Source organism: Rousettus aegyptiacus, unplaced genomic scaffold (assembly GCF_014176215.1).
Source record: "Rousettus aegyptiacus isolate mRouAeg1 unplaced genomic scaffold, mRouAeg1.p scaffold_m13_p_3, whole genome shotgun sequence".
Lineage (NCBI taxonomy): Eukaryota > Metazoa > Chordata > Mammalia > Chiroptera > Pteropodidae > Rousettus > Rousettus aegyptiacus.
The window spans coordinates 32,126,262-32,138,942 of record NW_023416306.1 but is presented as its reverse complement, the minus strand read 5'-3'; the positions used below and the strand labels follow the sequence as shown (position 1 = coordinate 32,138,942).

The window sequence follows — 12,681 nt, the reverse complement described above, 5'->3', positions numbered from 1 at the left end:
GCTTCCGGTCACCATTTCTCTGGCGGAATTCGAAGGAATGAGAGCTGTACTCTTAGTCGCACGGGCAGCGCTAAGAAAGGCACCGAAGTGAAATATTTCTCAGCTGCTCAGGAGCAAGCAGCCTTAGCTCAGAGTGGCTTCTGGAAGCACACTGGGGTGGCAGCAGTGTCAGACGGGTAGCATGGGAGAAGTCTGGTCAGAGTGGAATGTTGCGGGATTCTCAGACAGACGGGACACCGAGGTTATAAGCAGGAAGCAGTGTTTTCTGATGCCAGTACCAGCTCAGCGGATTCTTATCCAAAGGCTGAGCACCAATTGTAACATAACAGGCAGTTTTATACAGTCTTGTAATCCCTACATAGCTGCAGATATAAGGAAGAACGTTAATCGGTTGGCAAGCTATGAAACAACCGATGTTAGTTGGAGAGCCCTTGAGGTGGGGGAAGGGCAGTCTGGAACAAACTCGTTCGAGCAGGAAAAGGCCAGGCAGGGTCAGGCTGCCACAGAAGGACTTGTGAAACTCATGCAGAAGAGACAAACATGCCCTCACTTCTTCACACAGGACAGACACAATGGCCAAAGCATGAAATCACCAAGTGGCAAGATCAACAGGACAAGAAACAGACAGAAAAGTCCCCCAAGCCCATTCGTTGCACAGTGCACCCAGGATCCAGTGAATGGAGTGAAACCCAGGCAGGTTTTCTGCCTTTCTCCTGTCTCAGGAGTAGCAGACACTGGCTTCACACAAAGGATCTGTGTGTGTTAGGAAGCTGTGTGTCACGAAATAGGTGAAGAACTTTTCATCCATCTACTCAGTGAGATACTCAAAATGGAAGGTGATGCCCACGGGACACTGGTTGCAGTTCAGATTCTCACTACGCGATGGAAGTGTGAGCATGGTGGCCTGACTTAAATGAAAGATAGAAAGTCTAGTTTGGAAGGTTAAATTAGAATGAAGGAAGGCAGATTCGCTTCAGGGGGTTGTGGGCTTGCCTGTAACAGGATCTGGCATCGGGAGATAACCAGCACCCCATTTCTTCCACCTGTTTGGTGGTACCCCAATAAGTGATTGTCTCAGAATAGAACCTTTTCAGCCTTTGTGCTGACTTGGGTAATAATTCAAGGAAATTGCTGGCAAGATACCCCAGCCCTTTCTGTCCCCTGTGGCACTTTGTCTTTGAGGTTAGAAGAAGAAATCAGAGTAAGGACAACTTCATGCCCTGCAGGTCACTATCCAGGCCATGGCCGACCTAACACCATATAGCATACATTTAGTGATGCCTCCTTTACCCTCCTAAAATAAAGTTCACGAATAACAACGTACCTACTCAGATAACTTTAAAAGATTAATAAAATACTTTAGCAGAGACATCGAAGGAAAATCTTTCCAATAAAATATAGTGTGTTTCAGTATGTAAATTCTGGGGCACGAGGCATGAGGGGGTGTAATGAAATGGGCAGATACGTGGACCCATCTACAGACTGACGGAACGCAACACCTGCAGACACCCGTGAATATCGGAGGGCTGGGACGGCAACTCAAACGCTGTAGCAACTACTGACGTGATTTTCAGAAATGCAAAGACAGAGCTCATGAAAATCTGAATTATATGTATTTTTCCACCAATTTTTAAAATGATAGCATTCCTGGAAAACTCAGTATGTATTAAACCATGCACACACACACACATACACACACACACACACACGCAAAACCCTCTGGGTTATATGTAAAATGTTGCAGTTAAGTCCTAAGCTCAGATAGTCACAACAGGTTTATCTGCTATATAAATGCTCAGCGGACACTCAGAAGTCAGTAGGACCTAGGAAAATTCTTATTGCTCAAGACGTCGTGTGTACATACATGTTCAGACACCTAGCACCCACCAGCAAACCGTGAGAACTAAAACTGCTGCTGCACGGCTCCTAAATACCTGTTAGGGGACAGTGTTACTCTGCTGAGAAAGGCAGAGCACAGTTTACCAGCAGAAAATGGGGGTGGGAACGTTGGAGCCTGAATTCAGGAGAGTTGTGAGCTTGTTGTGTGAGCTTGCTTGGTCTTCACTGAGAAAAGGAACAGTGGCTCAGCAGTTAATCAGCCCCTCCCAGGATTTAGAACTGGAGGTATCAACTGGCCAGATCTGAGATCACACCAAGACAGAAAGGAAGGCGCTTACCTCCGAAATGCAAGGTCTTGCATGGGTCACCTCTGAGTCAACTCTTTTATATCACACCTCTTTATTGGGCATCCTACCTGAGCTACGAGCTGGGGATGCCATCTCTCCCCTCAAGCTGGCTCCTAGTCTAGAGAGAGAGAGTTCAGTCCGACCCCGCCTGCAGTCTGGTGGGGTCACAACGGAGAGCCATGTGTGGGCCTGAGCGGCCAGGGAGGAAATTTCTGGGAGTGACCACAGCAAGAAAAGTCTCGGAGATGCATGGAAGTTAACAGGCTAGAGCAGAGGGGATCGTCCTGGGTAGGGGAGAAGTCCAACTCAGGCTGCACGCCACAGCTCCAACAGGGCCTTGTTACAAAGCCAGACCCAGGCTGGGGTAGTAGAAATAAGGCAGCGTATGAGACAGGGTGGGACCAGGGTGCCATGATCAAGGACCCACTACGTAGACCACTCTGGATGCAAAGAACACTTTGCCAGCACCATCCCATCCCAAGGTCCCATGTTATACTTAATGTCAGAGTGTTCACATGTCTGCGTCTCCCCAAGACCATGGATATAAACCTTCCAGTTGTCAGCACTGTGCTGAGCACACGGGAGGCTGTCCACAAATGTTTGCTGATGAATGCATGAATATGTGAATTATCCCACATTGGGGAGACTCCTGCTTCTCCCTGTAGGACTGGGAAAGAAGAAAGTGGAAAGGTTATTGTGTCCCCGGGGCCCCTCCTCCTCTTATCATCGCAGTGTCATAAAGGAAACAGACGCCCCCTCACCGAGAGGACCAGGTGCCCCTGGCCGGTCTCACAGGGCTGACCCTGTATCACAGGAATCGCTCGACCCAGTTCATTCATTATGCCTCATATGCAACGGAAATCAACAGATCTGTGGAGAGAGAGCAGATGGGAGGTTGCCAGGGGCCAGGCAGAGAGGGGAGTGTGAAGTGACTGCTGACAGGTGCGTCGGTACTTTCTGGGGTGCTGAAAACGCTCTGGCGGTGGCGGTGCAGCATGGTAAACGTACTAAAAGGCTCTGAACGGTACACTTTAAAATGGTTAAAGTGGTGAATTAGTTGTTATGTGCATTTTATGTGAATTTATGAACAAGCAATAGAGTCAGAACAAAACAGGTAAGTTCTGCAGGCCGGGAAGCCGCAGCCCGGGGTTCCGAGCCCTGGGAATCGGCATTGCTGCTTGCTCAGGTCCTCTGTCTCTGTGACTCACGGGCCCTCTGTCACTGTGTCCAGGATACTCACCGAGGACTCTTCATCCAGCAACTGCGACCCACCCAGAACCTGCAGCCGAGGATCAAACTGAAGCTGTTCGGCCACTCGGGGTCTGGGAAGACCACCCTGGTGGAGTCTCTCAAGTGCGGGCTACTGAGGAGCTTCTTCAGGAGACGCCGGCCCCGCCTCTCCTCCACCAACTCCACCAGGTTCCCGCCGTCGCCCCTGGCCTCCAAGCCGGCAGGTAGGCGCCTCCAGCCCGGCCGCTGCCTCTCCAGTCGGTGCTTGGCTTTGTCCTGCCTTGGGCCAATGTCTAGGATGAGTGGTCTCTTGGTCCCAGGCTGACCGGATGCCACCGCCTTGGTGGCTTTCAGGTGTGGTCTAGCCCGGCTGTGGGCCTTGTGTCCACATTTTGCCCCCAAACCCCCACCTCCCACATTGCCCAGAAATTGCCTGGGCATGACAAGGAAAGGGTGTCACTGAACTCGTGGTCACAGGCACGAAGGTCCACAATGGCAAACGTGCCAATAGCAGATTTGTGTCATGTTCTACTCGGGGACCCGGCCCCTGACGACACAAAGAGCTTGGACTAGCACTGGTTCCAGACTGCACAGCATGAACGGCGGCGCCAGGCTGGGTCCTCACACTCGCGTGCTTTCTTCTCGGGAGGCTGCGGGCACACCCAGAAACGCAAGAACACAGAGCAGCAAGCTGGGGGTCACGTGGGAGCGCTGGTCCTGCGCATCGCGAGGTTGGCCGGCGGGGCTGAAAGGCTCCTTGCTGGTTGCCATCGTCGGTCTCTCCACCCACGTGGACCCTCGTGAGGAAGCGGGCTTTGCTGTCTTCCCCCACCTCTCGCAGACACGACTGTTGGTGGAGTCACACCCAGAGCTGCAGGGTCACCTGTCCTTCCCCAGGGAGACTCACCCGCAGTGAGCCCCAGGAGACTGTGGCCTCCGGGTGTTATTTCTCCTGAACCCCCTGTAGAGCGAGGAACTTAAGATTGGCAACGGTAGGAAAAGAGATCTGCAAAGATTTTCCTAAACAGTGTCAGTTTTGAAGCCTTGTGCCTCAGATTCGTTTTCCCTGCATGATGTTACAAAGGTGTCACACCTGTTCCCGAGGTTGAAATCAAGTGTTTTCAGTTGGTTTCTGTGTAACTCTTCTCTCCACGAGGAAGGCGGTCTGGGAGCATTAGTGTGGGGGCGGGGGGCGTGGACAGTTGACTGAGCCTTATGTGCCCTTTCGACTTGTTTTCCCTGAACACAGTAGTAAAATGGAAACTTTCAGAGAAAAATAACCAAAATGGACTTACAATCAGAATGATTATGACGTTGCCAGCACATACTGCCGATACTTACTGGGCACTAACTGTGTGCCAGGAACTGCACAAAATGTGGTACGCGCGACACCTCATTTCATCCGTGAGCCGGGCTTTCAGGGTAGTTTGACCACCGTTTTACTGAAGGCCTCAAGGGGTCAAGTAGGCTGCCTGCAGTCCCACAGCTGGCATTCGTGAAGTGTCTGGCTCCTGAGTCAGGGCTTATGAATGACACTTAGAACTCCCGAGTCAGGGCATTTGTGTGCACACATTTTCCGTTTTCCACTGTAATTTTAGCTGAGTTTGGGGATGTCAGATGGGTTGCACCTTCTCTGAAGTCAGTAGTTTCCCCGATTTAGTGATGAGGTTCATCCTCGGGTATGAACCTGGCCAGTGTTTCTAGTTGGTCAGCTTCTCTGACAGTTCATGTTGTCACCCCTAGAGGGAGCCAGCCCTGTCTCGTTTAAGGTCAGTCTGATCTGAGCCACTATTGCAGGGGTGGGGAGGGAAGGAGAGGGGGTGTGTGTGTGTGTGTGTGTGTGTGTGAGAGAGAGAGAGACAGACAGACAGAGACACAGACAGACAGAGAGATAGAGAAAGTTAATGACAGAGAGAGGCTGAATGAGATGGAGAGAGAGAGACAAAGAGGTAGCTTCCTGGATCTTAATCTGGAATTTTTGAAACCTCATTGGGTATGAACATTATGCCCCAGGAGTCCTTAAGCTGAAGTGAACCAGCCATACATCAAGCATTAGAGTCCCCAGGATAATAAGATTTTATCTGCTGTTCAACCCTCACCTCTCAGTAATATCTTCATTCATCTTTTTCCTTGTTATTTTCTCACATCTGGAAGAATCTGGAATTAGATTCTCGATACAGTGCGGCTCAGGATGGCTGGTTTATTAGCAGGTGTCACCGTGAGTAATAGCATCCTTCATCTAGTGCTCAGAAAGACTTGGGTCACAGGGCTCAGTGACGGAAGATTCTCTTATAGACCATGAACACTGTGGACCAGACAAGCCACCTCAGCTGCAATCAGCATAGAGACCCAGCGGATCTCATGGGGAGGCTGCTTCTCATGTTCTCTTAGCCACCTTGGTTTAGAACTGCCTTCCTGGGCGTGGCCCTCAAATTTCTATGTCAAGGCAACTTGTTAGTGGGGGCCCAGCTTCTCCAAAAGGACTGTTAGGAGGTAAACAATGCTATTTCTTATATCCAATGGGACTTAGTTTTTTAGAATCTCTCTGGTGTCCCGTGGTCTCAGACGATGCTGGATTTCTGACCTGAAGAAACCGAAGGGAGAAGACTCTCAAAATGTATCCCCTCCCCTGGGAGCTAATGTCACTGTTCTCTCAGGAAGCTCAGCTCTGCTCTCTGTGGTCACTTGACTAAACGGAAGTTGCCTTGGGGATTTGCAAGACTGAGGCAAATAATACATGCTGGGAAGGTGTGAAAGAAGTCCGATATATGAGAGAAGAACCAAATAATTGTTCAGCTGGCAAAGTTTTTACTCCTTGGTGAGACAAAAGCAAAACCTAGGTAGAAGCAGGAAGGTATGGACAAGCGCGTGTGTGATGGGCATAGTCTGTGTTGACCTCTGTTCTAGGTGCTGTACACATATCATCTCTCTGGAGTCTCACAACTTTGTGAGGTTGTGTCATAAAACCCATTTCAGAGAAAAGTAACCCAGGGCTCTCAGGCATAAGATGTTTTGCCTAAGGCAGAGGCCGAAACCCAGCAGCCTGGCAAGCTGCAGTTTGTGCAGCTTGAGGGAGGGGAAGGAGAAAAATTGAATTAGCTGCCAACATTGGAAAAATCTAGAGATTTCACCTAAAAAGCTAGATACTTTGCTTTTTGTTGAAAAGCTGAAGCTCTGGCCACACTTGATTCATATTCCTGCCTGGTGTTGGTTAGTGGGGAAGAATGTGGCTGCCCCATATATGGGGGCACAGGCACCACATTTCACCCCTTCTTCACCCAGCCCCTAAATCACCCAGCCCCCTAAATCCGAGAGACCCATAGACCAGGAGAGAGAGCTCAGAAGCAGACTCCCCCCTGCCCCCCCCCCATGCACGAAATTTTGCCCTTTGATAGAAATGGCATTCCAGAAATGAATGGGACTCCTGGGCCACATTGACTCCTGGGGAATCAACGTCAGAGGTGGAATTCGGTCTCAGTTCTGTCTGGTGGCCTCCTAGAGGGCCTAGGCAAGGATGGAAAAGTTGTGTAACACGTAGAAGCCTGTGTTGCTTAATAACAGATGCTTGAGATGCTTGGTCTGCCCCAGTGGGGGCCGGGGAGCGGGGCGGGGTAAAGATTCAATGTAGTCCTTAGAAGAGACAAGAGTCAGGTTAAATCTAGACCTTTCTGAGGCCTGGGAAGGGCGGGGAGCTCTGCCTGTAGGCACTGTAGCAGGCCTTCCTCCTGCCCGGTGCGGAGGCAAGCACACCGTGGGTCAGGAGAGCCGCCGGCAAGAGGCAGCAGCACACAGGGCCTGGACCCTGCTAGCTCTAATCTAAGCAGCTCACCCATCACTTCCAGGCTCTCACAAAACAGCATTAAGGGTGTCCTTGGAAGAGCAGAGCTTGGCACAAATACGTGGTGATAAGACGGCCACCTGAGGAACACTGGGCCGGGGAAGGGTGCAGGCTCTAGTGGGGGGCTGCGTCCTCCAGGGAAGGATGTCTGCTTCCAGAAACAGCAACATTGTCACTTCAGAGTGGCACTGCCTGTGCCTATGGGCCATGCCCTGCTCTGTCCCAGATCAGTGTACTGGACAGCCGTGACCTCTGCTAGAATGGTCAGGCCTTTTTCCTTTCCCAGGAGAGATGCCTCTGTGGGCACATTTATTATCATTTCTATCACTCAGACAGCAAGGGCTTGTTTGCCTTAAGAAAGTTAGCCCTTTGCATTGTCATCTCTTGAAAAGACTGGAGGCTACAGGCTGATCCACCAGCCAGGAGACAGGACCAGGTGCCGTGGGTGGAGCTGGTCCGTCCCTGCCTGGAGCCGCTCAGAGCACAGGGTGGTCTACCCAACCCCCTCTTTGGCTGCCACACACATACTTGTTTGTGACCAGCTGGGTGTTGAATTGTGGTTCTATGGTAGGAAGGTAATACCCAGTATCAGTGGAGGAGCCAGGCTCCAGGAGGAACTTGCAGGAGACTGTCACCCGCTCTCACCAGAGAAGAGCATGTGGGAAGAAGTCTTCTGACCAGAGTGCAAGTGGCTTCCCCATTGGGCCTGCCACTTTTTACCACACTAATTACCAAAAAAAAAGTTTTTCTTCCATGATGTCAATGTTTCCCAACGAAACTGTTATTTTAATACTGAATACAAACCCTGCCCTACTGTTTTATTCTCCAAACAAAAATGTCTTCACGGCACAGCAATGCCTGTTACTTCCCATATTCTGGTCAGCTCACCCTTGGCAAGCAGGAGCCCACAGTGCCACCAAGACAAGGTTTGTTCCTGACAGCAATCATCCTGGACACAAGGAAATGGACAAAACCCATTCTTGTGAAACCCCATACCTTTTTTCGGACCTGGAGTAACAATCTGCAGAGAAATACACTAAGATGTCAGCCACATTGCCACTGGGAATAGAATCATTTTTCTTTACATTTCTGTTTGCCGAGTGTTCTACTTACATAATCGGAAAAAAACACAAATACGTATGAAGAATTCTTCCCACCTTGTTGCCCCTCCTCCTGCCCTTGAGCTCCACTTTTCTCATCCTCATCTTCCCCTCTTCCAGCGCCCATGCTCTCAGTCTGAAACCTTTTTGCTCTTTAAACAAGGGGTTACCTTTCTGTCTGGATCGCCAATCTTAAGGTCAGGAGGCCCAGGTGAAATGCTCCTTTCTTTTGTGCCTTCCAATGTCCATGGCTGTTAACCGTGAACCATAGTACTAGCTGTAGGGTACAATTCAGCTCACGGGGCCCCTCCCTCGATACACTAGCGGAGCCCACACTTTGGCTGCCCCAAGTCCGAGCGCTGAAGTGGACAGACCGGCTCTGCCTTCGCAACTCTGCTGGGAGAGATGAGCGGGCCAGCGAACAGTGTGACAGCGAGTGAGCACAGGGTACTGTTCCTGGAGACCCACGGGCTCTGCCCTGACACAGGGGACGCGGACCATCTTATTCAGCTGTATCCCCTCAAGTGTCACTCTTATTATTTACGTACTATTTGTTAAACCGATTCACTTCTTTATTTGCTAAAACACATTGCTTTGAAAATGAAAGTTAATATCCTTATCATCAAAGGAAAAGCAATACCACTGCCATAAATAAAATAAATGTAATGAACAGCAAACAATGTGATTAAAATCTAGCTCTATACTGTTGCCTGCTCCCTCTTTATTAAAAGGGAAGCTTAGTAAGGATTTAAAGAGGTGCTGAAGACTTAATGCCACATTGAGACTGTCTGCTACAGCAATTCGAAGGCCTTCAAGGGAATTTAAAAAGGAATGATTTTATCGTGGGATTCAGCATTATTGAATGCCGTGGCCTGGTACTGTCTAAAATCATTTTGCATTCAATGTAAAACAGTCAGTCGTACCAAAGTGGCACTCATCTCATCTGCATCAGTCAGGGTCCTGCAGGGAACTTTAATAAAAATTTGGTCACAGGCAAAATTCATATGAACATCCAAGAGACAGTGAAGCGTCTGGAGGTTAAGCACACAGGGGAGCTGAAGAAACAAGAGGAAGAAATCATGTTTCTGGAAAAGCTGGAGCTCCAGGGTGAAGCCTCAGCTGGAGTGGGGTGGGGGTGTCTGGAGTCAGAGAAACACACTGGTATCAGAGAAGCAGCAGGCGGTGAGGAAGGAAGAAATGCCTCGGCCTTTCCCCCCAGCCTCTCCAGGGCCTCCCACTGACCAGTGGCAAATGGCAAGCAAGTCAGCCCCTCCTGGCACAGAGGGCACAGGAAAGGGACCTGGGAGGTGAAGCAAACAGAAAGAACCAACACAACATTTCTGGGAAAGTCGCTGCACAAAACAGCACGAGGGGCACACACACAATCCCACCTGAAGCAGGAGCGGGGTGGGGACAGAGCGTCCCGGAGCAGGACAACACATAGGCAAGGGTTGGGAGGGAGGGCAAGTGCGCACACTGCCCCGTGCAGCTCTAACGGCTCCTCTCTGGCCTGCAGTCTCCGTGAGCATCAACAACCTGTACCCGGGCTGCGAGAACGTGAGCGTGAGGAGCCGCAGCATGATGTTTGAGCCGGGCCTTACCAAGGGGATGCTGGAGGTGTTTGTGGCCCCGTCCCACCACTCGCACTGCTCTGCTGATGACCAGTCCACTAAGGCCATCGACATCCAGAACGCCTATTTGAATGGTATGTCCTGCCCACTTCCAGAGGGAAGGCCCTCAAGTGTCCTTCTGCCAGTGCTGTAAGTAATTGCCCCACGGAAGCCTGTCCCGGTGGGCATCCATCACAGCCCACAAAGCACAGAGGGAGAGCCAGTGCAGTGATATTGGGATTGACCCAGGACTGAAGCAGGGCTGGTTGGTACCCCTGAAAAGTAAAGCTAGATGTCTTCCGTACCTAGAGAAGTACTGGGCACTAAGTAGGTGCTTAATAAAGAACTGGTAAGTTAATACATTATTTTTTTAAAGTAGAGCTAGAACTGTTGAGTAAATTACTATATCTTTTTAAAGTAAAGCGAAACATCCAATTGGATGGGAAATCTCATGAAATGCAATCCCTCTAGCAGTTTGATATACCCAAGAAGAATTATTTTTAAATACATCTAAAGCCATGGCTAATGCTCTAATACAAACACAGGCAATTTCTTTTCCATAAGCAAAATTCCAGGTATGTTCTTTGCTCTCAGAAATTCCCAAGGGGTGAAGTTTTTAACGTTACCAGAGCTGGTTTACTTCTTCCAGCAACCACTGCATCGTCCCTATAACACCCCCGGGTGTCTCCCCCGCACACACACACTCCACCCCCACGCCCTGCCCAGGACTTCTACCTGCACCCAAGTCACTTGAACACGGGCTCCTGCCTTGTTGAGACCCAGTTTTGAGCAGGGATAAAGCAATTTCCTGAGACTCAGTTCACTGTGAGGACTTTACGAGCTGATGTTCATTAAGGGCCTAGTACAGCATCTGGCACAGGGAGGCATTCAAATAATGGCAGTTGGGAGCATCTTCATGAAGGCTCTTTTATTATCCAAGACCCAGTGAGAAAAAGACTACTCTGTGTGTGTGGCCTAAAGCAATGGTCCTTAAACTCCTGGCGGTTTTGACGCATGAGAATCCCCTGGAGGCCTGTGAAAACAAGGACTGTAGGCCCAACCCCCAGAGTTTCTGTTTCAGCAGGCCCAGGGGATTCCCAAGTGATGTTGCTGCTGCTGGTCCACGAATCCCACTTTGAGAACCACTAGCCATAATGGAATAGAATGAAAGTCCATGGTTATTAGGTCAGAATTTCACCCACGGACACTTCTGTGAAAACCAGCCGCACCCACAGCTCAGGTGTGGGGGAGCAACTGCCCACCACTATACGCAGTCTCCCAGCCCTGCCTGACCTGTCAGTCAACTACTGCATCTTACACTTGCGCAGGCAGCCCGCCTGCTTCCGACTGACATGAACATGTTGCTCCCTCGCCTGTGGAAGATGAATTTAGTCACTATTTAACCAAGATTAAGGTTACATTTCATAGCAACTTTTATGTTCAATATTTTATACAGTCATTTTCCAAAAAATTTATACTTACTTAAGGATACAAAGCTCATCACATGTTCTTTCACTTTGTGAGTTCAGCTATCCATTGGGATGTACAGTAGCATAACTCACACTTCTGTGTAAGGGACATGATGGATGTTTGTTCTTTCCCCAGATGGTTCTTTCTTATTCTTTATCTACCAATATATATATATATACACACACATTTCCAAGTGTGATTATAAGCATGCACATGTGAGAGAGAATATTATATATGTGTGTGTATGTGTGTGTGTACCACTCAAGGTACTATGAGTAAATATGGTAGAAACATGGATACAGATATAATAATAAAGATGTTTAGGAAAATGGATAAGCAGATACAGATAGATTCACAGATACAGAGATGAAAGCTATGGATACAGAAACAGATAAAAGTATATAGCATAGAGCTATGTCAGTATTACATATGTAGATCCACACTTAAGTAGATGCATAGATAAACAGATGACGCTGTCCCTACTGGCAACCCCTAAAGTGCTAAGAAAAATTGTGATTGAAATTTGGTGGTGCCGTTTCGCAAAAGTAATCGCTGTTTTTCTCTGTAGGAGTTGGCGATTTCAGTGTGTGGGAGTTCTCTGGAAATCCGGTATACTTCTGCTCTTATGACTATTTTGCTGCGAATGATCCCACATCAATCCATGTCATCGTTTTTAGTCTAGAAGAACCCTATGAAATCCAGTTGAATCAAGTGATTTTCTGGCTCGGTTTCCTGAAGTCTCTCGTGCCAGTTGAAGAACCCATAGGTAAGCTGAGACTCCCCTGGGTGAGCGAGCACCTTTTCCACTGGCCTTGCACCCTGGCCTTGCTTGGATCCTATAACTGTGGCTCCCTTCATTCCTCCTTCCTACTAGAAGATTTCCACTCCAGAAGTTCCCTGAGGGCCAACTGTTCATTTTGTTCTACAGGGAGTTGTTTCGTGATCATACTGTTTTTGTGGCAAAGACCCAATTCTGAGCAATTACTTGAGAGCTGTTTCTCTCTCTCTCTCTCTCTCTCTCTCTCTCTCTCTCTCTCTCTCTCTCTCTCTCTCTCTCTCTCTCTCTCTCTCTCTCTCTCTCTCTCTCTGTATATTAGAGCTTTGATCACTTGTGTTGGGTGCAAAATGGAACACCTTCATTGATAGCTCCTGCACCTTTACCTCATGGGTACATAATTCACAAGCAGAATGAGCTCTCCTTCATTCTATAGTTCCATTGAGAATGGAAGAAAAGGGACCACAGTGGC

At 49.1% G+C, this 12,681-nt stretch overlaps 1 protein-coding gene across 5 annotated transcripts in view; it reads left to right on the top strand.

Moving 5' to 3' along the window:
• Positions 1 to 12,681, top strand: part of DAPK1 (death associated protein kinase 1) — a 160,396-nt gene that overhangs the window by 136,318 nt on the left and 11,397 nt on the right. For all 5 annotated transcript variants that reach the window (XM_036218129.1, XM_016130226.2, XM_036218128.1 and 2 more), the window contains 3 exons: positions 3,418 to 3,640; positions 9,871 to 10,059; positions 12,003 to 12,200. In XM_036218129.1, the coding sequence (XP_036074022.1) occupies positions 3,418 to 3,640; positions 9,871 to 10,059; positions 12,003 to 12,200 (610 nt within the window). The remainder of the gene's footprint in view (positions 1 to 3,417; positions 3,641 to 9,870; positions 10,060 to 12,002; positions 12,201 to 12,681) is intronic.